At 40.7% G+C, this 27,546-nt stretch overlaps 2 protein-coding genes across 5 annotated transcripts; both read left to right on the forward strand.

Annotated features, from left to right (window-relative positions):
• Window positions 1-55: 55 nt before the first annotated feature.
• Window positions 56-14,086, forward strand: nrgnb (neurogranin (protein kinase C substrate, RC3) b). Of its 3 annotated transcripts, none has more exons than XM_080890074.1 (9): window positions 59-368; window positions 582-664; window positions 1,651-1,812; window positions 3,548-3,700; window positions 4,738-4,902; window positions 5,417-5,460; window positions 6,189-7,830; window positions 11,311-11,466; window positions 13,086-14,086. In XM_080890074.1, the coding sequence occupies exons 1-9, from the start codon at window positions 215-217 to the stop codon at window positions 13,107-13,109; spliced, it is 2,583 nt and encodes an 860-aa protein (XP_080746200.1). In that variant the 5' UTR covers window positions 59-214; the 3' UTR covers window positions 13,110-14,086. The 3 variants fall into 3 exon arrangements, with proteins under 3 accessions (XP_080746202.1, XP_080746200.1, XP_080746201.1); XM_080890075.1 differs by having other exon boundaries at window positions 60-368; window positions 582-661; window positions 13,086-14,085; XM_080890076.1 differs by lacking the exons at window positions 11,311-11,466; window positions 13,086-14,086 and adding an exon at window positions 8,101-9,981 and having other exon boundaries at window positions 56-368.
• A 2,819-nt stretch (window positions 14,087-16,905) lies between these two features.
• Window positions 16,906-27,131, forward strand: hepacama (hepatic and glial cell adhesion molecule a). Of its 2 annotated transcripts, XM_080888475.1 has the most exons (7): window positions 16,906-17,137; window positions 19,859-20,206; window positions 20,401-20,682; window positions 25,483-25,573; window positions 25,855-25,922; window positions 26,098-26,168; window positions 26,373-27,131. In XM_080888475.1, the coding sequence occupies exons 1-7, from the start codon at window positions 17,041-17,043 to the stop codon at window positions 26,733-26,735; spliced, it is 1,320 nt and encodes a 439-aa protein (XP_080744601.1). In that variant the 5' UTR covers window positions 16,906-17,040; the 3' UTR covers window positions 26,736-27,131. The 2 variants fall into 2 exon arrangements, with proteins under 2 accessions (XP_080744601.1, XP_080744600.1); XM_080888474.1 differs by lacking the exon at window positions 16,906-17,137 and having other exon boundaries at window positions 18,177-20,206.
• Window positions 27,132-27,546: the final 415 nt, after the last annotated feature.

Below are 27,546 nucleotides of genomic sequence, written 5' to 3' on the forward strand. Positions count from 1 at the left end.
CTTCCTGATGGCCGTAGTAGCGCTAATCGTTGCTTAGAAACAACTATCAACAAAACACTCCGGGGTGAACAGTTGGTTTGGGGTTGCTGCCAGTTTTTAGGTATCCACTGTGACTAATTCATAAAAATTTTTGTTAAGGTTTCTGGTATTTTGAAGTCAGTTAACGAGAGTCGTTTAGAGCTAGTTGTCACAGACGTTTGTGCCCCCTTAAAAAATGGCAGTGCCTTTCTCAAACACTCACCTGCGGGTCCCGCGAGGATTTGGTACCATACTAGAGGGACTGACCCGTGAAGTCCTACGAGACCAGCCTGAAGACATCCCCAAATATGCCGCGCAGTACTTCGAAGCTCTTCTAAAAGAAAGACAAGGTAACTATAACTTTCTAACTTTTAACGTGATGAAGTAACAGTATGTCCCGTTCAAAGATTTGTGTATGTTTCTTTTCTTCGCTAAATACTTGTAATAGTTTGCCTATCATATTTTCCATAAGCTCCTCGAAATTACTAGCATGTCCTTGTGACTTTGCATAATGTAAATGAAACTGAATTGACCTGAAAAGTACGGCTTTTCTGTCATTGCAGAGAGTGGCATGGACCCTGCCGAGTGGGCTGCTAAACTGGAAGATAGATTCTACAACAACCATGCGTTCAAGAGCCCTGAGGTAGTTGTATAAGTTTAGGTAATGGTCGCACCATACTTGTGCAACCTCATTCCCCAAAGAGTTGGACTGCTGTGTAAACTGTAACACGAAACAACATGCAGTGATATACAAGATACTCAATAAGAAAAAAGAAAAACCAACTCTGTGTTTACCTGAAAATGGTACCAACAGATATTAAAGGCTGAAAATAACTTTAAATTTAATTAGAATTTTATATAAATGTAATATCTGCTCATGTTTAATTGGACAAAACATTAAAAAAAAATCACCAAGAAAACTGCGGGCTAATGTTCCAAAGACTGGTTTTGAAAGCATATGTTGCCTTTAGTTGCTCGGCATATTATTTCAACAGTTGTTGTTCTTTTTTGTCATATATTGTGGTTCCAATGGGCCAGAAGTTTTTATTGGATGACAGGTTTTAACTGCAAACAGGCCAGTTTAGTTCTCTGACCTATACTGCAAATGTGTGCTGTTGTAAATACAGTGCCTTCTCATTTTTATTTATTTTTTTAGTTTGTCGCACTTAAATGTTTCCAAGAAAAGATTTCATTTATTATGAGAAAAACCTACCTGGTGTCATGACATGGTCTAAAGAAACACAAGAACAGATAAGAAATAAGGTCTGCAAGTAAAAGACAAATAAAAGTCCACCTCAAAATGGCTCAGAAAAACAAAATCAAGGCTTTGGTGTTACCTAGTCAAAGTCTGGACTTAAATTAGATTGATTCCATTTGCTATGACTAATTTCCTTCGGGATTAATAAAGTATTCTGATTCTGAAAAACAGGCTGTTCATGCTGCAAAAACCCTAGTCCTCCAATGCGAAATAAAACAAAGACAAACAAGGTTAACTTTTTACAAAATGTGGTCCTGCAATCTGTGAAGCTTGAGATCCTGCCACCAGTGTTTGATAGAGAAAAGAAATCTCATGTGACCATTAAATCTGCTCCTCTACCATCATAAACTAGTACTTGTTGGTCTTCTAAACAGGAGGAGTGCAGCCAGTCCCAGAAGAAGGAGGACATTGTGGACATCATGGACATCCCCCTGGATGATCCCGAGGCCAACAGGGCTGCTGCCAAAATTCAGGCTGGCTTTCGTGGCCACATGATTCGTAAGCAGCTGAAGCCAGAGGTCAAAGAAGGAGATAAGGTGAGCAACATTGTGTTCAACAGCAGCCAGTTGGACTGAGCTTGGGTATGAGAGATATAAGGCAGTTAATGAGTTGTTTAAGCATAAACCAATTAAACATTTTAGGGAAAATTTTCAGAGTTTAAAAAAATTAATTTGCTAAATAAAAAGTTTGATATTGTCTTTGATGCAAGAGGAAATTTTAAGGGAAAAACTCAGTTTTACAAAAGATAAAGGAGTGTTCTGAGAATTAAAGCAAAAAAAAAAATTATAAGTGAAACTAATTATTTTTTCTTCCTCATTCTTCAAACTTGGATCAAGCTCATTGCACCACAGACTTAAGCACAGTCATAGTAAGGACATTTGAAGAGACATTTCCATGAATTGGACAGCCTGTTCAACAGCAAGACGGCAAAGATCCAACTTTAGTACTACTCCTACATTGCAATAGAGAGACCAATATGACCATTGCTTCTTACAGTCTTGCTGCTGTGTTTTATCGAGAGCACTTTTTGAGTCTTGGGTCTGTCTGATGAAAAAATGAGGTTTAAGGACAAAAACACAATTTTTCTCTCATTTCTGGAAATATTCATGACTATTCGAGGATTAATTGCACTAATGTGCCATCTTAATAAAACATCTCTTGAGTCCTACCATTAAAGCAACTGAATAATCAGTACATGATAAGCAAACAAATTTTATGCATGGTCTTAGGCAATTTAACATAGTTTGATGTTTTAGGTATGCTCCAAAAACAGTTTTCCATTTACACAGTAGAGAAAAAAAAATCAGTTTAAATGGTATATTCGTCTTCTTCTTCTGGCTATTCTTGTTAGAGCTCACCACAGTGGATCTGTTTCCATCTCACCCCATGGTCAGCATCCTCCTTTATCACAGACCCCCGGCATGTCCTCCTTCACTACATCCATAAATCTTATCTGTGGTCTTCCTCTTTTCCTCCTGTTGGATAGCTCCATAATTAACTTCTTTTGTCCAGTACATCTTGCCTCTGTTCATGTCCTAACCGCTCTAACGAGCCTTGCCTCTCTAACTTTGTCTCCAAGCTGCTTTACCTAAGTTGACCTTCTGATATACTCGATTTTATGCTCTCCTTCTGTCACAAATCATCTCTGACACTCATCCCCTCCCACTCCACCCTGCCTGCACTCTTTTCTTCTTAAACTCATATACCTTCGCTACCTCTACTCCTTGCAGCTTCACTTACACCTGTCTCCCTCGTATTCACACATATGTAATCTGTTTTGCTTTCCTTCTCTCTCACTGCCTCCTAACATGCCTTCCGCCTTTACTCTTCATTTGTCTTTGGCTAACAGTAGCACAGTTTCCACCGGCACCCTGTTGGCAAACAGCACCAGAGGCGGTCATTGTTAACCTGGGCCCCAGCTGATCCGGTATGGAAATCTCATTCTTGATGTTTGTTCGATTTGGCAAAGATTTTAAACTGGATGCCCTTTCAGCAACCATCCCCATTAATCTGGGCTTGTGACTAGAAGTACACTGGTTTGAGGTGACAGTGAGCCCAACTGCAGTTATCTAAAGCCGATGAGAAGCTCTGCAAGCACAGTTCACTCGAGTCAAAAAAAGACTGTACAGCATCTATGGTTAACTTTAGAAAATATGGTCCTGCGGTCTGTTAAGCATGAGGTTCTCCCACCAGTGTTTCACACAGCAAAACTTTCTCATATAAGCATGAAATCTGCTCCTCTACCATCATACTTTGTGGTTCTCTTCACAGGAGGAGTGCAGCCGGCCCCAGGAGGAGGACATCATGGACATCCCCTTGGATGATCCTGAGGCCAACAGAGCTGCTGCCAAAATTCAGGCTGGCTTTCGTGACCGCATGAATCGTAAGAAGCTGAAACCAGAGGGCAAAATAGAAGAGGAAAAGGTAAGTAAAATTGAAGATAGCAGCCAGGGGGCCTCAGGTCAGTGGTGTTCAACTTTGGGATAAGACATGTAAGGCGGTTAAAGAGGGCTAATCCTATCAGGTACAACAACTACACTTAGTGAAATAGGTAAGTTATAAGCAAACTGCCACTTACATTCATCCTGTTGTATTTTACACAGAGCACTTTTGAGTTTTCCCAGTTTGCATTTGAGGTTTTATGAAGTAATGAGGTTTATGGACAAAAACACAATCTTTTTTTCTCATAAATTCAAGACTTTAAACCTCATATAAATATTCAAGACTATCTAAGGAGGCTGAAAGTTTGTAACATAAAAATAGCCATGATGTGCCATCTTAGGAAACAGTCTCTTGGGTCTTGCAGCTAAAGCAATTCAATATTCTATATAAGATAAGAAAACAACTTTTGGCATGCTCTTCAATAATTATTAGCGTAGTTTGATGTTTCAAGGTGGTTCCATTTACTCCATAATGCAGGAACACAGGCCATTTTTTCCCATTTACACTCCAGGAAAATATTTCCTTTAAATGGTATACATAATTAAATACACCTTTTAGAGCCTTTTTGAGGCTAAGTGAGATTAATGAAAGACGTAGCTGACTAATTTAACCACAGGTGATTTAATCTTTCAGGGGGGTTTTCTGGTATATCTGCTTCCAGATATACTTTAAAACTGCTAGTGATAAAACATTTTCATCAGAGCTTTTTCACAGATGTTTGTAAAGGCAGATTGAGTGGCTGCTGTTTTATTTTCTACACCTGTGGAAATGGTGTTGGCTTTTGAAGTGACAAAGAGCCCCATTGCACTTACGTAATAACAAGAATAACCACAATTTGTTTGCTGTCAAAAAAAGCAAAACAAATGTGCAGCTATATGGTTAACTTCACAAAATATGGTGCTGCAATCTGTTAAGCATGAGAATTCTTCCTCCAGTGTTTGATGAAGAAACTCGTTCCCATATGAGCATGAAATCTGCTCCTCTAGCATCATAAATTCATACTTGGTGGCTCTACACAGGAGGAGGGCATCCAGCCCCAGAAAGAGGAGGACATTGTGGACATAATGAACATCCCCCTGGATGACCCTGAGGCCAACAGGGCTGCTGCTAAAATTCAGGCTGGCTTTCATGGCCACATGGATCGTAAGAAGCTGAAACCGGAGGGCAAAATAGAAGAGGAAAAGGTGAGCAACACAGGAAATGTGTTTAACAGCAGCCAAGGGGACTCAAGTCAGTGTTGTTGAACTTTAGGATAAGAGATATAAGACAGTTAAAGAGGGCTAATCCCATCAGGTGCAACTATACTTAGGGATCTAAGGTAAGTCATGGAGAAAATGGCTATTTAAGCATAAACAGTTTTATTCCTTTTTGGAAAAAACTTTCTGAGATTAAAGTAATAGATTTGAACTGAAAGGTTTGGGGTGATGTTTAAGGGTTACATTTTAGGTGATTTATTGTCCCTTTCTTAAATTAAAAAAATATATATCGCCACACGGCTGCCAATCAATATACAAATCAGCACGGCATTTTTCAGAAGATATTAACAATTCTCAATTTCAGCACTCGACGTGATGTCTTTCTTCCAACTAATTATAGGGTTTAAATCATTTGCAAATCAAAGCAGATTGTTTCTGTTCAGCAGCTACTTTCAGTTCACTGTTGCAGACTTTTCTTTGTGTCTGTTTGTTTGTTTTTCAGACTAACACTTCAAAAGAAACAGCAACAGAGGTGACCGTTTCCAAGTGAGTCTCATGTGATGTGCAGTCAGGAGGCGCGAGTGGAAAGGGAGAGGAGGAACGAGAGGGAAAGGACAGAGAGGAGTGATGATGATGAAATACAGCATCGTTTTTTTGCTGCTGAAGTGCTTCTGGAGTCATTTGGTTTAAGGTTTTTTATTGTTTTTTTTGTAGGCACAGTTGTGGTTTTGTGTCGCTGTGGAAAACTAGAAAAGAAAAGTCACGTGACTGCAGTTATCCTCGCAATAAAACTGATATTTTTTTGACATGCACTATAACAGTCTCATGGAAGCTGAACGTTTTTAAAACCAGAAATAATCAGTATTTTAAAATCAATGCTGTAGTGTGAGAAGGTTTGCAATTAATTAATGTTGCTAATGCAGTCTTAAGCTTACATTTAGTTCATTCTCTTTATTTAATAGCCACACATCCTATAGAAATTTGGCATTTTCAGGGGATGTTATCAAGAAAAGGGAAAATACATTGTGGAACAAAAGCTTAGAATACCAGAAACTCATCAGCTTAGTAATGGAATCACTGTTAGATTTGCAGTGCCAAGGTTGAGGAGAAAGGGAAGAACTCATCAAAAAAAGACCACCAGCTGCAGGAAGATAAGCATAATTTCCAGATGAGTTTTACAGAGGCATCATTACATGTTCTCTTTTGAAAAGCATTGTTTTGCTCTGTCATTTCATGAGCATTTTAATTACATAAGTTCTATTTTTACTTTTTAGAGAAAAATCATTTGAGTCCCGAATTGAAGACAAATCAAGTCGTTCAGATGAAATCTCGCACCCTAATGTCTCAAAAAAGACTGAAAACACAGACAATGAAGAGTCAGTCTACAGGTTCCGAACAGCAGCTGCACAGTCAGAGGAACCGAGTGGCACAGACAACCAAAGCGATCCAGCAGTAACTGTATTTGATCAAGTTGACAGGGCGGCTAATAAAACTGTTCCAGACCAAAATATACCTCACTTTGAGTTAGAGCCCACTGACTTGTCATCATTCAGAGGGCTGTCAAATGTGGATGTGTGTGCTCTGGAGTTAATAGCATCAGAAGATGAGGAAGTTAACAAACAAGGACCAGCAGTTGCACACGAGGAGCTTGTCGATTCAGGAGAAGAGGAAAATACTGAAGTTGTAGAGCCAGTGGAAGTCATTCAGTATTCTGGCCTAGCTGATGTGGATGTGTGCGCTGCAGAGCTTGAAGGAACAGAGGGAACAATGAAAGGAGCAACTGCTGAGAATGTTACACGTGTTAGTGAAGAAAATCTGAAACACCAGCCGGAGGACATTCTTGTAAAATCGTCAGTGGCTCGAGCTGAAATCACTGAGAACAACCAAGAACAAGCAGAGGATCAGCCAGACAAAGGAAACGAGGAAAGAACAGAGACTGAAGCTTATTCTGGGGAGACTCATGAAAGTGTAGCTCATAGCAGGGGTAGCTTAGATGGTAATGTTATTCCAAAGGAGGATTCTTTGGTTGAAATTAGCTTTGAAGATGTTCCAGAAGCTCAGCAGATTAGTAAGGCTGCGGAGAAACAGCCAGAGGAACAGAGTTCAACAAATGCCTTACAGATGGATGTATTAGAAATGCGAGAGAAGGAAGAGTCAGAGGACACTACTGCAATTCCAACTGGCCACTGTGTTGCTGATACACAAGGCAGCCATAAACATGAAGCTGAAAAGGGAGTTAACAGGGCCAAATGGACAGATGACCTCAATTTAAGTGATGATGATGATGATGAAAAGGAAAAAGGTGAGGACACCAGCTCATTAAATCAGCATAGCACAGAGGCAGAAAAAGAGAACCAAGAGTATGAAACCAATCCTGCAATTGAAAATAATGAGCAGCTAAGTGAGGCCATATTTCTCAAGAGTGAAGATTCAGAAAAAGAGACAGGCTCAGATGACCCTGATTTCAAAGAAGGCCACATGACAGATGTGGTTGGAGGAGATATCGAAGAAACTCACAAGAAGGTTTACAGCAAGACAAGGGATCAGGAAATTAATGATGGTGGGGCGGAAAATAATTCATCACAAGCAACCCAGTCAAATACATCAATGGCTAGAATGGGGGCAGAGAGAGAAGTCTTTGAGGAGAGAGCGCAACATCCACCGGAGAACGAGGAGAGTCGGATAACACTTGTATGGTCGCAGCCAGAGGACACAGTGGAGGAAAAAGAGGTCACATCAAAGGAAGGAGAGGAACTTGGAGAGGGGATGACTGACTCTGAAATACAAGAGAAAAGTGCCATGATGCATGAGGAGGAGAAAATCACGCTCCCTCACAGTGCAGATTGGGCTGCTGATGTCCACCAAGGAGAAGAAAGGCTACCTGAGGACACCACAGTGCAAGAGAGTACCGACAAGGTAATCTTGATTCTTTTTAACACTGGGTGTTCACTCCTCCCTTTATCGTTAAAATGTGAAAGCTACTTTGCATCTTAAAGGTATTAATTAATAATTGTACACAGTAAAGACATGACCCTATTAAAAAATTAGCAATAAACTGAGTTTAACACGCGCCCTGGCAGCTAACTTCATGGCCTCCACTTTCTGTTAGCCAGCTGAGGATGAATGTTTGACACAGAGATGGCTTTAGCTAGGCTACAGTTTGTTCTGTTTCTATTCCTGTCTCAGGTAGCCTATATAAATAACCTCTGTGAGGACAAGCCTGATCAACAGAGGCCTTCATTTTCTTCTCCCTCGGTGGATCTGGGGGTGGGTGATTGAAAATACCTTCGAAATAGTTCCTTTTCTGGATGACTTATGGTAGTTTGCACTTATACTTTGAATGTCATTATCTCAGCTGAAATCTACAGGAATTTCACATTCAAAGTTAAGCGCAATCAGTCTTTTTTTCACATTTGGGCACGCGGAAGAGGCCGTCGGAGGCCTTCACTCCTGCCGCACTCCTCCTGGGAGCCTCCACTGCCTCCACAGATTGAAGCTTGATTCTCTAATCTGTCATCATAAAAGACCAACTAAACAATTTGTCTTGTGAATTAAGCCTGTAATTTTTTTTATTGCTGTCACAGTTAGCCCCGTCTGATTTGTCTGGACCAACAGGACTCCAAACACACACGCGCGCACACACACACGCACACAAAGTAGGAGTGTAGGAAGGGGTACTGACTATGTTACTATGGTAACCCCTCACCATCCTGCTCTCTTCATGTCGTCATGGAATTAATAGGAGATGGTGATGCTGATAGTTGCTAGGCACCCTCTGTATCAGTAATCTACCTTTTAATAACAGTTTTAACCAAGTGATTAAACATCAGTTTCTGTATTTGCCTACCTAGCGATGGATTTGACTTTAGCTGAAACACAGCAAAACTGTGGAGTGTATAAATGTAAATCCAGCTGCTCAAGCAGTAACCTAGCAGCTCTCCCCTGTAATGTTGGACTGTTATGCTTTTAACTGTCTATTTACAACTGCCCACAACGAAATTCCTATACATTAATCATCTCAATACTGTGTTAGATGCACTCATGAAAGCAGGATCGACTTCTTAATTCATTCCAGTGAGTATAAATATAAATACCCAGTTTGAGAAAGTTAGCTGATCGATAAAGCAGGTCAGCCCAGTGAAATTAGGCGTTTGCATAACTTAGCATATTGTCTGAATGTGAATGGCAAGCAAACCAGCAGGAGTGAGTTAATGTCAGAGATATAACTCAGATAAATGGATGTTTTCTGTTTCTCCCTCTCTCTCCGTCTTGTCTCTGAGGCTGGCAGAGGAGTGTGGGCGGCTATACCAGCTGGGATCAGAGGGATGGAGAGGGCTGTTAGCTCACTCTGCCTCTAATAAATTTATAACACCTCCTAGTGTAAAATAGCCCAAGATGCTTACACAGTTTTATTTTCACACTATTTGTAGAATTTTCAAAGTCAGCATTTATTGTTTTATGGCCATCTGGTTTACATAGTAATTCCAAGTTTGTCACTTGTTTTTATTTGGGGAGTTTGTTATTGTAACACTGCAACTTGTGTGAATTTTAATGGTGCTTGGTGCATGTGGTAGTCTTTCCTAGTTTGCATCCAGGATGAATTAAGTTGTGGGAAAAACTGTCAAGCTATAAATTGCTGAGAGAGAAATAGAGCACAGTCCAGCCTGTTTCGTTTACTTCAGTCATCAGGTTGTTCTTAGTGAATGTTAAGCTCTGTTACATGTTTGTAACTGTAAAATGAACACAGTAGGTCAGAAACCCTAATGAGACTGAAAAGATGAACACATGCTGTTATGTTTGTAGGAGGTCTCTCTTTCTCTCCCTCCCTTCCTCTTCCTCTCTCAATCGTTCCCTTGCTGCCGCTCTCCCTCTCTCTCCCTCTCACTGTATGTCTCTCCCTCTCACTCTGTGCGTGAGCGGGTGTTACTGAACATACAGTGATTGTTAGTAAGAGCCAGTGAGACATCTGTATTATACCGGAGACTCGTTTAAAGAGAGCTTTTGCTTGGTCCACATAGAAATTCGGGCACAGAAGTCATAGCAGGTCATCTCACCTGAAGACTGAAATCATCTCTGAGAGTAAGAAATGGACTGTCATAACGTAAGTACGAGCTTCAGATGAACTTTTTCAAAAATATTTTTCGATCTATTTTTAGGCACTGATCAGTTTTCCAGGTGGATGCATGTACAGTTATAGTTTGTTAGTTGCCAAATGTGGTTGTCCTCGGATGCACACCGCTGTGTGTGTTTTTCTTTTTGCCTTGAGTGCAGTATATGGTAACCACTGTGGTTTCATGGTCCTCAAATAATGATATTTTTTTTCCACATAAAGGCTTGTTATAAAACTATTTCGAGCTATTTTCATCACATTAAAAGAGAATTTTCACCAGAATATTTCAAATCAATCTGAGTCAGAATAAATCAAAGAGCCCTCGAGGAACTCAATAACAGTAAGACTGAGAAGGTGTGTTGCCAGAAAAATCCAGTGCAGCAGCAACCCTGCACCTCTGCTGCTGTGAAAGATCTGGATTCGGGCTGCTCAGTGAGCAGTCAGACAGAGAGGCTAATGAATGCTGGCTGAACAGGTGGGTGGTCACACTCCTACACTGGAGGGGTTTCACTGGAGACATGATGCACTGCTTCACTGAGGTAGTGGGATGACAGTGGGATCATTCTGTGGGCTGCCTTTGTGTGAAATGTCAGTCTGTTACCATAAGCGAAGCACGGGGTGTAGCTGATATGCGTTTGCCACACGATTTGAATTGGTGTTTACATAACTCGTCGACAGCTTTGGCACTCTTCCACTGACAGTTTGTGACAAGCCAGAATTTCCACCCACCCTATGTTTCCTTTGGGACAGTGGATTCTGTACTTTTAGTGTCTGAACGAGAAGCTGCTGTGACTGCGACGCTTTCGCTGGGTCATCCTTTTTTTTTTTTTTTTACGCTGAATGCGGCAGAATTACAAGTTTATCTTTTCTTTGAAAGGTGACTTCTAACTTCACTTAAGCTTTGCTTGATGAAACTACAGTTATCCACAAACATTAAACTACCACGCAGTCTTTTTCATCAATTTTGTGCATTGCTTTATGTTTTGTGATATGAGAGATAATGGCTTTTCCAGGCTAAACGATGAAATCAGCAGTATTATATGCTGTATGTGACAAGAGGGGAAAGAGTGAGGAAAAAGCGGGCCATTGACCTCCTAAGAGCCCCAGTGAAGTTGTGTAACAAGAATGAACAAGTTGCTTGCTGTCAAAAAAGACAGTGCAACCTATATGGTTAACTTTACAAAATATGGTCCTGCAATCTGTTATGAACATGAGATTATCCCACCAGTGTTTCATGAAGAAAAACATGAAATCTGTTCACTCATACTTTGTGGTCCTCTACACAGGAGGAGTGCAGCCGGCCCCAGGAGGAGGAGGACATAATGGACATCCCCCTGGATGATCCTGAAGCCAACAGGGCTGCTGCTAAGATTCAGGCTGGCTTTCGTGGCCACATGACTCGCAAGAAGCTGAAGCCAGAGGACAAAACAGAAGGGGAGGAGGTGAGCATCACTGGGGATGTGTTCAACAGGTCAGTGGTGTAGAATCTAGGGATAAGACTTTAAAGGTAGCCAGCCCCAAAAGGAGTGAAATAAGGTAAGAGAACAGGTAAATTTATGAGGAAAAAAATTACAGTACTCGGAAAAACAAGACTTTTTCTTTATCACTTTGCAGATTCGTGTCAAACTTGTCACACCACACACTGCTGTAAATGACCTGATTATGTTATAGCCTAATTTGTAATCGAAATAACGAAATTTTACATTTTTGCTGTGAATTGCACAGCTTGTTCAAAATGGCATGATGAAGGGATGAAGCCGGATCTAATCCAGTTTTTTTAATCGATTTTTTTTTTTTTCTTTAATTCAAAACTTTGTCCTCCTCTTTTTTTAGAAGGTATAATCTTGGAAATATTCAATATTATCCAAGGGGAATAAGACCTTGTAACATAACAGTGACACTAAAGTGCCATTTTAGTAAACTGTCTCTTGAGTCTTGCAGTTAAAGCAATTTAATATTCTCCAAATGATAAGCAAGCAAATTTTAGGCTTACTGTTAAATAATTTAGCACAGTTTGATGTTTTAGGGATGTTCCAAATGCTGCATAATGCAGGAACACGAGCCATTTTTTCCCCATTTACACAGCAGGAAAAGAATCCATTTAAATTGTATACATAATTAAATACAACTATTAGAGCCCTTTGAGGCTCAAACCAAGTGTGATTAATGAAATACATATCTGACTCATTTAGCAACAGATGATTGACTCTTTGAATTATTTTTTTCTGCTACATGAATCTCTTTCCAGATTTACCGTGAACGCGCCAGTGATAAAAGACTTTAATCCGAGTTCAGTTTAGTTTCAAAAATGTCAAGCTACATTGTCACAACAGATGCTTTTTTTTTCTTTCTTTTTTTTGTAAGCAACTGGAGAAGTGTGAAGACTTGTTCTGTTTCAGCTCGAGCACACGCTGCATTTAGATGGATTTTCTGCCTTCTGCAAACCAAGATCAAAGATAAAAACAGTAAAAGTTAAACTCCCGAATCTGCACATCTGCGTTCCTTCAAATCATAGTTTGTCTTTTTAAATCTGGACCACTGGAAACTTTTTGAAGATATAAAACTTTTGAATCCTAGCTCTCAAAATGCCACTTTTTTCCCCCTGTGAGACAAAAGAGCTTTTTCTTTGGGGATGAGGTTGACACAAGGTGTCTACGTCAGTGATTCTTCCTAACCCAGTTGCTGGCTGCCTTGTATCCTTATGTAGGAGAAGTATTTATAGCTTCAGGTGCATTAGGTACACTATATGCTTTAAAGGGCCAAGCAGAATTAATGGGCCTGTCGTACTGGAACCAAGCGTCACAAGCACCTCCCACAGGGGCAGACCCCCTTTTTTACAGCTGAAGTGCTCATCAGTTTTATCGGCCATGATAAGGAATCAAGTTCTAAGCGTTGCATTATCTCTTTAAAATTAAACATATATTTTTATCATATTTGTTATATATATTCATCGTAAGAGTCATATTTCTTGGAAATGAACCGCCCTTAAATAGAAACTCAGTTTAAAGTTTCCTTCAAGTCCTATACGGTGCATAACTGCCATGCCGGTTTCTGTTTTTAGAGACAGGAAGATCGGGGGCAGTAGAGAGAGACGACACATCTGTGCCAGAGCAGTGACACCCCTGTCCCGACCTGGATGAAGAGAAAGAGGCAAAGCAAGGTAGTGAGAGACAGCCGGCATACGCTGGCTAGGCTGGCTTTCAGGCAGACCTTTTTACCCCAGGAGTCTTTTTTCAACACAAATTAGCAGTAGAAAATGAACAGTTTTGAGGGTGTGTTATGTGAATCTTTTTTCCCCTTCTCTTTTTTTTTTTTGTGAACTTTAACACTCCTTCTCTGCTTCTTCAGCAGCCTCATCAGTACGGATGTCTTTGACCCAGAATTTGCAACTCACTGCATGTACTTGTGAAACTTCTGGTAGTGTGCTAGTTTTTAGACGATGATCTGTGAAAGTGAAAATGAATGTCCTCTAAATGCTAAACAGAGCTTTTTTTTTCCTTTCTTTCTTTTTTTTATGGATGGATCACTTCATATGCTCTGTGTGTAAACCTCGTACGCATCACGTTGGGTGATTAGTGGCTTAAAAAGACTTCTTATTTTGCATTGTTTCCTGATGTGCTTGTATCTTGACAGTTATTGACCTATTTGACTTGCTTACAAGACTGATTAAAACATCAAAAGAAAAGTAGCTATGTATGTTCTATTTGTTTATCCTTTTGGTCACATGGTTAGTGAAATCGTTCTTTCCACATTTCCAAGCATTTTCTATAAATCTGATCTTCCAGAACAGTACGCATGCAGTAATTTACACTCCTCTTTATTTGTTTCTCCAGATGCATTTGGTACAGCTTTAAATAATAACACACTGGTTCAGTATGCTCTGTTGTTGTGTTGGTGGGATTTACTTGTTTGACTTCTGTTAAATCGGGTGTGTAGAAATCCTTTGTCCCTGTATGCAGAGGCTTCATGCTTAAAAAAAAAAAAAAAAAAAAAACACAAAAAAACTGAATAGTACCTTGCTGAACTTCGGTGTAGAGACGTGGCATTACACTAATAAATCCACCTTAAATATTCAGTGAGATGTCTGCTTTAAAGTGTCTGTCACCTCAGTCTTTGTCCGTGAATTAAATCCTTGATATTTTTGGTGTTTTTTGTAAACATTACAGGAGCCAAAGCAGCTCATTTTTCTGTGGAACATAAGCAAGGCTGGCAATTAAAAGCAGTTTCAGTGAAGCTGAAATAGTGTTCTAACAACAACTCTAATGAATGATTAACACAAAACTCTTTTGTACTAAAAATGTTTTTTTAGATGTTCAGATCATGTAAATCCACCAGCAGTTGCCTTGTCATAAACACTCTCTGTGTATATCCGTTTTACATTACATGCCAAAATCACAAAAGAATAACACAATTTTGCTTCATCTGCCGAGGCAGTCTTGTTCACTTTATGAGAAACAGGATAGAGCATCTTCAGTCTCCCGGTGCACCCACTCAGAACACCCACACACATCTGAGCCACACAGCGAACTGCACAAACTCAAACGGCACACACGCATTCTCAAACAGGAAAAACACGAGCCGTACTTCATCACGCAGATCCCGTTAAAGTCACTTATTGTCGCTCGCACGTCGCCAGCTGCAGAGGTGGAACAGCCAGCGCCTTTGCTTGCGGCGGTTTTTCGCAAAGGCAGAGCGCAAACACTTCCTTCTCAAGCTGACTTTCCTCCTCTCAGCCGCAAATCTCATGAACATCCTCTACGGGTTTTATATGGACCTGTTCTTTCTTTTCTCCTACTCAGTCCCAGAGGTGCCATGGCCACGTTCTCCTGTCTCTTTAATGACTGTGGGTGAACAATCAATATCCTGCACACCTCCAAACATAGCACAACACCCACTTCGTGCTGTAGATTGAATTCTGAAGGTGATGGAAAAGACAGTTTTACAAAAAAAAAAAAAAGAGAGAGACATGAGCTGGAAAATCGTGTGAGGATATTAATACATCATCATGTGAGAGCCAGATTTAAACACACTAAAGAATAATATTTTCTTCTCTTCGCAGCTTGCACTTAACTAAAGCTGACCCGGACCATTTTAAGAGTAAATCACGAGAAAGATTTGCTTGGTTAGTTCATTTTCTTCCTCAGTCTGTCAGTGTGCAAAGATTTCTGGTCTCCTGGGTGATAATTAGAGAAGAATAAGCCAGGACAAACAGCAGGGGGCGTAATTATCCTCTTTCCAGTGGTTATGACTGCCCTCGCCATCTTAGGAGAGACCATGTTTTCTGAGTAGGATACACAAGTGGGCAGTGTGCAGAAAATATGAGCTTTATTTCTACATCAGCACAAATATCAGCTAATAGGAGATGTTGTTAAATGCAAGAATCCCAGATTTCAAAAGATATGAGTATCATTTGTATCATGTATGCACTGTGTTGCATCTGCATGTGTGGGGATGACATCAGTCTTAATGGGGTCTAAAAGTGACAATAGCTTCTGTTATGACACATTCAGCCAAACTAACTGAGACACACAGGCTCGGTCTGTTTCTAGTCCCCTCTTCGCTCAGCTGACTGGAAATTGTCCCCCTTGATTTAGAGCCTGTAAGAAGATGAGAGGAAATGGGAGGTGTTTCTTTTAGAGAGGGCAGAGGTGGAGGGGAGAGGTTCGACTTTGATGGCTCACTACACAGGAGTACCAGCCCTGTGAGAGTGGTAGTCAACAGCAGCTGTTCCCACAGTCCTGGAAGGTTTTGTTGTTGTTTTTTTTTTCTTCTTCCTATCAACGCAGGCTTCCTCCTCTGCATAAAACATCCCTTTGTTGTCAAACAAAATGCTCCAAAAAAAACTCCTGACAAAAGACTTTTAGAAGGTGGGAGAGATGATTTATAATGCAACTGACTCATCAGTGCACACAAACAAATAAAGAAAAAAAAACAGAAAACAGACTGATCAAACATACGGGGATTTCACACATGGCAGCGTGTCTGCTGTAATAAAAAGTGACTGCCAAACTTCCCAACTGATATTAGAGCTCCATGCAAACTGGCAGTCAGAGGAAGGATCTAAAGCAACAGAACTATTGAATTTTGACTTTTGTTGCATTGTCACATGTACTTTTTACCTCACATGTAAGATTCCCATTTTGATTTTCACATGCATTTGGATTTATGAAAAGTTTAGCATCACTTCCAATAATTTAGTTATCTTCTCTCTAAGCTTTGCCTCCGGCTCCTGACTTCTTCTCATATGTCACTTTGCTACTCTGGTGCAGTTTTGACTCCACCTAGAGGACAAAGCAGGTACAAAACCTCTCTATACTTGCTCTTCGTTTGCTGCTATTACTATGAATGTCTTGTACATAGCATCGTGCACCTGACACAGTAGTGCGTAAAAACCAGAAGCAAAATACCTAAAAGGCTCCGTGTGATTGGTTTGGTGGTCAAGCAGCAAATTGTGTGTTTACTGTGAGGCTCCAGTCCAGAGAGGAGTTTGAACAATGCCACAAAAATAGGCCAAAGAGGGGGGGAAATGAGTTGTTTTTCAAACTCAGACATTTCCGAGCTTTAAGTAGATTCCAGAAGCTCTAAGGAACCTACTTAAAGCTCAGAAATGCTTCTGGCTGAATTAAGTAGTCCTTTCCAGCGTGAATTTCTTTCCAAAGTAGCTGAACTCGACATTGAATTGCTTTTTGTGTAGTTAAAAGAATATAAAAACTTTTAGAAAATAGCAGACGATCTACTAAAAGCAGAGAGTTTCTGTTAACTACTTTTTGAAAGGGAAGAGGGGAGCTCGTCTAAACTATGTGTCATGAACACACACATGCAAACACACACATACACACAGTTGGCTGTTGTTGGCAGTGAGTGGGGTGCTGTGTGGAGAGTGGGGCTCAGTGTGACCAGGCAGAGGCCAGTGTTGCAGGCAGGCAGGCGGTGGATAGTGTTGAGCGGCAGAGACGTGCCCAGGGTGGATAAACCATGCTCACTAAGTGGGAGAAAGACTCTGCCCAGGACACAAGATGAAGGTGGAGAGGAAACCCTCCTCTAGAGACGGCAGTTTCGCTGACATTCCTCCTCTGCTGAAGCTCCTTGGCCTCCTCGTCTTTGTCCTTTCAGGTAAGTCCAAGTCTTTGTTTGACTATTAACAGAAAAAAGAGGGTAATGATCTGCAGGCTGCTTTGCTGAAGGAATGTAAATAGTAAAATGAATGCAAATAACAGCCTGAGTGTGCCAATTCACAATAATTATCATTTAGTTCACATCTTTATTTCAGATTTCTATTATTTGATAGCCTTTAAAACCAAGATCCAAGTCTTTCACACCGACTCTTTTTGAAGCAAAGTTAATCCCAGTTAATTTAGACGCTGATGCTTTTATTTTTGTCCTTGCACTTTGTGAGGTTGGCAGCACAATGGATTTGTTCTAGGGTGGTGCTCGTTATTGGGCTCCCATTTAAAGCTCAAAGGAGCATGGAGAGGCCATTGAAGGCGTGCGAGGAGGGGATGTCTAGGTTAAGTGTGATGATAAAGAGTTTTGTGGAGAGCTGTTGAACTGGGCAGGGCCTTCTCCTGAGTGTGTGGGTAGTTTCAGATGAGGAAATGATGACCAAGTGTCAAAAGTTTACAGTACGGTGAGTTTGGTTTTAAAAGGTTTGGATTGATTTCTCAGCTGTACCAGTTTACCCAAAGCAGGCGAGTTTGGTGGAATCACTGAATCCTGTGTCCATCTCCAACTTCACCACTGACAAAGAATTTCTCTCTCTAACCCTCCCTCACTCTTTTCAAGGGAGGAAACTAGTCTCAACAATCATGCCCTTTGTCTTATTGCCTTGGCAACCCCTGTCAGGCAGACCAAATGGTTACCACGGCAATGAGGCGATGCCTTGCTAACTGCCTTTCTGCAAGAATGGTCGCTCTCTCTCTCTCCCTCTTTTCCCCTCTCTCTTCTCTGTCGCTCTCATAGGTTGATCTCTCCATCACTGAGCCAGAACAGTAGGATGCCCCTCATGGGCCCGAAGCCACTGTTCAGACCTGCATGTGTCCAGCTACAGCTGATTTACAGGAACTCCACTGTGGACATAATGGCTTTGCTATGTTTGGTTTCCAAGACAGGGTTTCTTAAAAAAGCTGAAATGTGGCTCACGCTATATTTCCTTATTCCAATGTCCCTGTGGGGGTGGAGGATAGCTGGGGTGCACAAATCAAAATTAGTGTATTACTTGTTCACTCCAGGAGATTATGAGGAATTCTTGAGAAGGAGGGTGGGGTTCACAGAAACAGGGTAGTAATCAAGACATGAACACTGAAGTAAAACCAGCATGTGTGTATTCAGTAAAACTAAAATGTGCCAACCTTTTGATCGTTAAGAGAGAGAAGAAAAAAGTGAAAGTTAAAAAAAAACGTCAGAAATGTTATTAAAGGATTTATTGCCCACATTTAAGTCATCGGTCATGTAAAAGCGATTCTTTTTCACATAAAAGAGCAAAAAGGGTTTCGACACTCGAGAGAAAAGCACTTGCTATCTCTATTTCAAGGCGGCCTCTGCACATTTAGGTCAAATGCATTTAAATCCTTACAATCTCCTCTTGTATTCTAGCGGCGTAACACGACTGCAGTGATCACAAAAGTTCCCAGTACAAATAGATGCTCTTAGACACTTTAAACTACTTCACTTTAAGAACTGCAGGTTTTACAGTATTTGGCAGATTTGCATTTGCAGGTAAAATTTTAACTCAAATACATATGTATAAAATATCAGGGTGATCCAGTAGGAGAGCAGCTTTGGAGTATACCACATAGGCGCAAATGCCAACAGCTGTGAGTTCTTGGTTTGATTTCTGGCAAAGTGGACATTGCTACATGGCACTCCCTGTAATTTAATAGGTTTTACAGCTTTAGGTACTGATAAAGAGCTTTTCCAAGGTAAATACGTAACATAGTGTGCAAAAACATTTTTACACAGGATTTTTTACAATACGAAAAAAAGGAAAAAGCAGAAATCTTTTATATGACTTAACAAAATCTTTCTGTTTTATACTTCCAGGGTAGTCTGGGGCTCTGGGCAATGAGCTGCCATTACTGTTTCTGTCATTTTGAACATTTATGACTTACTTCAAGCCTCAAATGTGACAGATATCTTTCTTTTACTACAAAAGCATTTCTACATAATGTGGAAAAAGAGCTGTGCTGGTTAAACTGCACTTGTTTTTATTATATTAAAATATTTTATGGATTAAATGTGTAGTTAAATCTTCTTTACACTGACAGAATGAGGAGTTTTGCTGGTCCAGCTGACTTGAGAATAAAGTGATGGTGTATGTGGCCCACAGTGGAGAATAAGTTTCACATCCCTGCTCTAGAGAGGAAGAGGAAGCATTCATCTGTAGCTACATTTGTGATGAATGGTCTAAATTTTCTTTCTTGTTCTTCTTTTGTCGGAAATAATTCCTTGCATCATAATTTATATAAAAGCTGTGGCTTCAGCCTACACCTTTTTGGTTTGTCATTTTTTTCATCATGTATTTCTAGCAATATAAATGAACTGAACAGGGATAAAGATAAAGATTCAAAATGAATCAAAGGAAAACATTTGAGTAAAATACCTGTGTTGCACTGTAACTGTGTATTGCATGTGACTATTTGCGTTTGCCTAGTAGTATCATTTAGTGCATTTTTTTTTTCATTTGTTAGCTTGTTTTGCATAATTTCCACATGTATTTCCAATCACTGGCAGAGCATCATTGCCTCACACTGTCTTTACACACCTCTATATTTGCTCATCAGTTTAAGACCTCACCATTGTGTCTTTCCCCCCCTTTTTTTTTTTTTGTTATAACAGGTGCGGTGTCAGGAGTGAATGTCACAAGCCAAACCCAGGTGGTGAGAGGAACGGTGGGCAAAGAAGCCCTTTTGTCAGTCAGCTACTCGAGCAGCAGCACAGACAAGCCTGTTGTTAAGTGGCAGCTAAAGAAGGACAAAGTGAAACCGATCACTGTCGTGCAGTCCATAGGGACGGACATCATTGGAAACCTGAGGCCCGAGTATCGCAACCGCATCCTGGTGTTTGAGAATGGCTCGCTGCTGCTTCACAACCTGCAGCTGTCGGATGAAGGGGTGTACGAAGTGGAAATCTCCATCACAGATGACACCTTCACTGGAGAGCGCTACATTCAGCTCACAGTGGACGGTAAGCAGAGTTACTCTCGTTTCTATAGCCAAGTTTACTCGTGTTTCAAAACATCTGAGCAACAAGAGCAGAGCACTGGAAGATGAGTTAGGACCTATAAAATTTAATACAGGTTGAAAATGAAATTTCCTGTCCAGAGAACGTCATTTCAATCTCATTCACCTCTGTATCTTCTGCCCTGTCCTTCTTCCCAGTTCCTATATCCAAGCCTTACATCCAGATGATGGCGTCTTCTGTCCTGGAGTACAGCGAGCACTTCAACCTCCACTGTTCCCACGATAATGGCACAAAGCCTGTCTACAGTTGGCTGAAGGGAGGCAAAGTGCTGACGAATGACTCGCGTCTGCTGCTTTCGCATGACCAAAAGGTGCTGACCATCTCACGGGTTCTGATGTCAGACGATGACATTTACGCCTGCACAGTGGAGAACCCCATCAGCAACACGAAGAGCAGTCCTGTCAGGCTCACTGTCTACAGTAGGTGGCAAGTTACGCTGGTAGGAACTCAAAAGACACGTGTTTACATAAAAGAGAGGGGGGTGGGGGGTATGGGTGATAACATTTAATAATAGTTGAACAGAGCTGGAAGAAGCATTAAGAAGTATTATCTATGCAGCAGTATGGCAGTGTAAAGATTTTGCATTAAGACACAAGTATATACCGGTACATGCAGTAATGTGCAAAAGTACCATTTCTCTATATTTTGCTAATAGAAGGAGAAATCAACGATTTCTTAAAATATGTCCAAACACAAAAGTGCAGAATATAAGGCAAAAACAGTACATTTCTAATTCTACTGCAACCATCTGCACCACCGTCATACAGGCTGTTGTTGATCATTTGCAGTGCTGTCCTAGTCACAAGCGGATATATTTATTTTATTTATATCACGCACTACTGCACTACACATAGGTTTAAATTTCTCTGTTCCCTAGAGCGTCCTTCATCTTTCTTAAATCTTCTCTACAGTAAATTGAGAGAGAGAGACAGTATTTTGATTCTCCTGTATGTTGTGTACATGTCAAAAATTATTAATAAAAATCTTTGAATCTTGAATGTTTTAATCTTGAAAAAGCTTGGCAGTCAAAATTTGGTATCTTGTCATTTCTTTAATTAGTCTTCAGGAATAGTTCTCCAGGCTTCTTCATGGACATTCAAAGCTCTTGAATGTTGGCGACCTTCTGTTGAGTTCCCTGTCAAGATGATCCCACAATAACAATAATAACCTCAATAAGATTACTCTAGAAACTCACAGTTGTACCTCTCTGCTGACTCCTTCTGTAGATACTGAGCCAAAGATGTGAAATTTGGCTTCATGACAGCCACCCTTTCCCTGCGACTCATTTCTGATGAGACTTCAGTGAACAGTAGATGGATCAGCTGAAGGGTTAGATGCATCTGTTAGGTCCTGTGTCAGGACTTTTCTGGATGTTTTTTAATTTCTTAAAGATGTGACTTTCAGATACTGTTCATCTGCTGTAGATTGTTTGTTTGTTCAGCTCATAGCTCTAGGAATTACCTTATTGGTGCAAAAATTTTATTTAATGGCAGTCGGACTGCGTAATCTTTGGTATTTTCATAAATTTGGCAAAAAATATAGGAACAAATGATGTGTTTTTGTGACCGGCTAGTAACCTAAAGTTAGTACCTAAATACCTAAAGATGCACTTTAAAATTGGTTCCTTGCTATGTCGTCTGTTATGTGTATATACAACTGTGGTTGATTGATTGATCGATTGATTCAGAGATCAGTGTTAAGTGGCTTAAAAGAAAAAGAAGAAGAAAATAACATTCAGGCCAGGTCAGAGAATTGGACTAACAGTGAAAAAGCCTGTAAATGTAGCCTGTAAAACAAATAGCCTGTAAACTGCATTTATGTTGTAGCTGGTTAAACTGGAATCAGTGTAAATTCTACTTACTGCAGGGCAGCATAATCTTTAAAAATCCTTTAAATTAATTTGAATGATAGCTTTATATGTTAAGGTAACTATGCACAGTAAATTTCTTCTCATTATTCACAAACCCTCCATCTGTAGGAGCTAGCAGGAGCAATTATCATCTCATGCTGACCCATACACAAACATGCTGGCCTCTCAAACAATGTTGTTTACAACAAGTGCAAATCCAGGCTGTGATTGTAACAGAGTTGGCTCAGAGTGCCTGTTACTGGGCGCCAGTGAAGAGCCGCATGTCAGGCTGAGAGGGAGCAAGAGAGGGAGAGGCAGTCTAATCCAATGAATGGACGGTTATTTATGAGGAGGGAGAAGGAAAAAACACAGGCAGGTGGGAGGACGCTGTGCTTCAGTGGACCTCAGTAATCCTGACTTCATTATTGCTGTACTGTGATGTTCTGCACGAGGAGACAGCTTTAGGCTTTCAAACTACTCTGTTTCCTCTGCTTGCATAGTTTCATAGTACAGAGTTTGAAAGGGATAACCGTAATGAGCTACTTCAATGCAACTATTCATGCCAGCACACTCAATCTACACTTTTTGCCATATTCATATTCTTTTTTGTGGTTATATTCGTAAACAATTGTTTTCATTTTGTGGCTTTTTTAGTTGTGACTTCTCTTTGGACGCTGTCGCTTTTTGAGAGAGTGAGAGCGGTGCCACAGCCCAGCATCACAGTGGAGCAGTTGCTGTTGGCAGTTTGAGACGAAGTGGGGCATGGAAATATTGCATACGCTTCCTGTATAAATAAGGGAGTTGTTTTTGTTAAGCAACCTGAGTTGGTTAATCAACTCACTCATTTCAATAAATCATGAGCTCATGATTGCTATACCATCCACCTGGATTACATCGTCAGAAGTTCCACCCCTTCTATCTAATGAAGCACTGGCACAGGAGCTTAAGTGCCTCAGATTCAAAACTGTGAGTTTAGGGTGTAGGGACTCCAAACTTAAACGCCTTTAGAATAATTTCAAGATAGTTAGACTTCACTAATGTTTCTTATTTTCAGTTTTTTCGTGTCTGCTTTTCTTCCTTTTCTCAATTGCTAAATTTAAAGGTGACCTCTTTAAATATAAATTTGGGGGAGGGATGCACAGAATAGAGCTTTGATTACAGAACTTGAAGACAAAAGATGCTAGATTTATTTTTTCTACAAGAAACCCACAGTGATAATTTTATGGAAATAGAGTGGAGTGGAGTTTCTGCTGGGCACAGCAATGTATTTTTAACTATGGAACAAATTTCTGCGAAGGGGTCGGTATTTTATTTTTGGCCCACTTTGGACATACAGCTTTTTGGCAAGTACAGAACATATTAATGGTAGAATTTTACAAGTAAAAGCAGAAATTCAAGGTGTTATCATCATGATCTCTGGAGATCAAAGAAAAATGGGTTTCAATCTCTAATTACACGGTGGGAGGAAGGGAGAGCTCAAATCAAAGATATCTGTCAGCGATACACTTATAGATCTACTGATAACATTAGGAGGGTAATTCAGAAACAGCAACAGGAAGAACAGTGTTTCCAATCAGTCAGTCAGAATAGTCAGCAGGATTTATTGTATCATAAAAAGATGGAATTAAGTTATTTTCTTCAGGAGAGCACTAAAGGGGCTCTAATTCAAGCTTGCTTTACCAAGCTTAAGGACATGGATGTACCAACAACATTCTTTTTCACTTGGAGAGGTCAGCAAGTCACAATGAATCCAGCAGATTCAGTAGAGACTACCGTTGCTGTTTTGTGGAGAACACTGACTCTTTTATGCATCGAATATAAAAAAAATTTCAAAGGTGTTATCTAACAGACTTTTAAGTTCCGGAAGATAAGTCATATTGTGTCCCAGCCAGATCTATGTTAGAAAATGTATTTATTATGAGAGATATATTTAATGTCTGCAAGACATATGACCTAAATGTGGGGATTGTGAAAGCTAGAGTAAATGGTTTTACTTTATTGGTGGGTAAATGGTGTACAGTTGACATTCCAACCCTGCCAGGAAATTTATGCTTGGGAAGGAATGTAATAGGAATGGTGGGGCAGGGATAATTCGGTAGGTAGAGTGGTCCCCCCCATGCTTGGAAGGTCAGTGGTTCGAATCCACTAAATGGCTACCTGAGGTACCCCTGAGCAAGGCACCGTCCCTGTACACTGCTCCCCGGGCGCTGGATTGGTGGCTGCCCACTGCTTCACTGAGTGAATGGGTTTAATGCAGAGATCAATAAAGTTTACATCTTTATTCTTATTAAAGCATTTATAGGTAATGAACATTTTCAGAAACAGAACTGGAACGGGGTGCAGGAGAAAGGTTGTCTAAATGGAAATGACTGCTACTCCGGCTGTCCGACACAGAAAGAGCTCTGGTTGCCAACAATCTGGTTGCCTCATCCTTGTGGCACAGGCTTCGTGATGGCCTCACCTGCTGGGCTCACTGAAGATGTCCAGCATCTTATTGCGAATTTCTTCTGTTCTAGGCGGCACTGGCTAAAGGCACCTCTTTACTCTTTCTGTGTCAAAGGAAGGACAAGGACCCCCTTTGACACAAGACTGGCCAAGACTGCTGCATTCAGATTGCAAACTGCTCAGAAGCTGCTTTATGGATGCATTGGAAAGGATGTGCAACGTTACCAACATCAAGTCCGTTAGAATCTTAAAAAGGATTCTGGAAGAAGTCAGGGAGTCCCTTACCTGTGCCGCTGAGAGTGTTTGCTGAAAACCGTGCTCTAGCTGACCAGTGGAATTATGAGTACATATTTCCAAGACTTTCAGTCACCCCAGCTTTTGATAGTTGGTGTGAGGAGTGTGAACCGCTTCTTTCTTTGAGAACACCTGCATCAGGTGTTCTCACTCCATGTGGGAAGAAGTATCTGTATCAAAGTTGTGTAAAGGTGCTGAATATGTGCTCTCTGGCTGGTGTTAGAGAGTCGAGGAAAATGCAGGTTTTTGCTTCAGACCTTACCCCTAAAGGCAGATGGAGGGTCCTGTATAAGCCACCTGTAGAAAAACACGTTGGTGACCTTCGGTGGAGGATGGATCGATAGCTACAAACAGGCTCAGAGCTGCATGACGAGTGAAAGTGGAGCATGCCTTATAGTGTTACTTGTAATTTACAGATGTTTACAGATTTGTGACGTGTTAGAAATGTTTTATGTTCACTGGGGGAAGATCAGGAACTAATGTAGCATTTTTAGATTATATTACTACTCTTTGTATAGTTTTACAAGTGCACAAGGATTTAAGTGTGTGCATGTGTGTTTTAAGCTCTTTCCTTCTTTCCTCTTATTTTCTTTCTGGCTTTCTTCTCTGCCTCTGTATTACCTTGGTTTAGGACGGAGCTCGCTATACATCATCCTGTCCACTGGGGGCATATTCCTCCTGATCACCCTGGTGACAGTGTGTGCCTGCTGGAAACCTTCCAAGTGAGACCTTTTCTTTTTGTTCCCCCCCTCCCAGTCTTTTTTCTTTCCCCTGCTGCTCTGTTTCTTCCTCTCCTTCTTTCTTCCCCCCCCCCCCCCCCCTCTTTCTCTCATTGGCTTTGATAGTGCACTTGAACATGTGGCTAGAATCTCAAGCAGCTCCACAGTCTCTAGACATTTGGTGGGAAAATAGTACAAAACTGTGATCTGCAGTATATATAAAGGCGTCTTTTAAATCAGTTGATTGTTTTCTTGTTTTGTTTTGTTGATTTATTTTGCTTTAGGAAGAAGCACAGACCTGTCCCCCAAAGAGCTCCCGTGTATGTGGAGCAAAGTGAAAATGGCCATGATGGTGAGCAGCAGTTATAGTTCGCAGTCTATTAATTGTGTACAGCACTTTCATGATGTTTGCATCACACTGTAGGCTAATATTTAAATTGTAACAGTCAGGATTAACATTGCATATTACGAAGTTAAAGCTAAAAAAAAACTGGGACTGCATAATAATACTCATACATCTTTTACAGTTGATGTTGTACCCAAACCATCTACACTTGGTCGAAGGAGTCCTATGCCTCTTTACGTTCTCAATGAAGATGTAAGTCCTTCTTTCATCTGGGGAAAAACCTTTCCAGCAGCTCTGCTACTAAACTGTCAGTTGGTTAATAATAATTACAACCTCGTACAGTCACGACTATGAACATAGTCCAGCTGATGTTCTGCTACAAACTATGTCTTGATTACATGAGAATCACCGATGAAAGCCCACAGCTGTCACACATGTGTCATCATCTTATTTCAGGAGAGCCTGGAGCGACTGGAAGAATGCTCTGGCAATGCTATGAGCCAATCAGAAACGAGTCTCCCCGCTACCTACGCTTCAGTCCTGCCTCCTTCCTCCCACAGAACTGATCGACCAATCTGGTCCACCCCACGCAGATACCCTCGCAGCTCCTCTCCACTCGCACAACCACTTCCACAACCCCTTCCAGGTTCCTCCCTACGCCCTGTCCGCTCCCCTGCTCACTCCCCGGGCTCATCTCCACGCAGTTTCAGTCCTGTGAGAAAGGTCCGTCCTCCTGTAGGCATCCCAACCGGCCACCTGCCTGTGGAGGTGGAATGTGCAGACACCAGCGATCAGACTCACACCCCACCACAGCACTGACAGCTACTCATGTTATGTGATGTACATGTATAGTTTGTTGGTTGTGTTCGGCCATGAGAATAATGGATCTGATGCACTAGGGTAATAGATGAGTTCACTTTCAGCTAACTTTCTGTCTTCCATTATTTATCATCTATTTCTCTGTGGCTATGCACAGTGTTTCTCTGGTCCTTTCAAAATATATCCTCTCACAGGAAAAGTTATATCCTGTCCACCAGCATGTAGTATATAATGTATATGATGCTGAGACATTAAAGAGTTTCTGGGTCTGATATATATTTTGCTCCTTGTTGAGTTATTATTGGGAAGTTTAAGATGTGACTGTACAGTTTTTGTTTGTTGTTATTTTTCTTTAGTCAGTTAAAAGCACACCCTGTATCCTTATGCCACATTAGGTCACTGTGTAACTAAGGTAATAAAATTATTTAAATAATTTGTAGTTTGTCATCAAGCGATCCTTTTATTTCTATCAAAATCATAACTGCTACAGATGTTCACTCTTCTTTTATGTCTTGCCTGATATCTACATAAACACTTTATTGTTATGCTGGCTACACACGGCACAGAAGAAATAAAGACACACCTTCCTCTTTGTCTTTGTAAGGTAGCTGAACTCGATGTACCGTTCTGAATATTAAGTGCAATACTTGTCTGCTCCATTAGGTGTCACTCAAACATTTCCTTGAATACTTGAGTTTTATGCACTCTGGCAGGAAACAATTTAAATAGTACAGATTTACATCTAACTGTATTTTATATGATCTGTTTTTCATGATAGTTTGCTTTTTTTTAATCTTTGTGGGTTTTTTGT

The sequence above is a fragment of the Rhamphochromis sp. 'chilingali' genome (assembly GCF_963969265.1).
Source record: "Rhamphochromis sp. 'chilingali' genome assembly, chromosome: 8".
NCBI lineage: Eukaryota > Metazoa > Chordata > Actinopteri > Cichliformes > Cichlidae > Rhamphochromis > Rhamphochromis sp. 'chilingali'.

Coding starts and splice junctions, on each gene's coding strand:
- nrgnb (XM_080890074.1), top strand. CDS start 215: ATGGCAGTGCCTTTCTCAAACACTCACCTGCGGGTCCCGCGAGGATTT. Junction 369..581: donor TCTTCTAAAAGAAAGACAAG/GTAACTATAACT, acceptor CTGTCATTGCAG/AGAGTGGCATGGACCCTGCC. Junction 3,701..4,737: donor GCAAAATAGAAGAGGAAAAG/GTAAGTAAAATT, acceptor GGCTCTACACAG/GAGGAGGGCATCCAGCCCCA.
- hepacama (XM_080888474.1), top strand. CDS start 19,732: ATGTATTTCCAATCACTGGCAGAGCATCATTGCCTCACACTGTCTTTA. Junction 20,207..20,400: donor CATTCAGCTCACAGTGGACG/GTAAGCAGAGTT, acceptor CCTTCTTCCCAG/TTCCTATATCCAAGCCTTAC. Junction 25,923..26,097: donor AAGTGAAAATGGCCATGATG/GTGAGCAGCAGT, acceptor CATCTTTTACAG/TTGATGTTGTACCCAAACCA.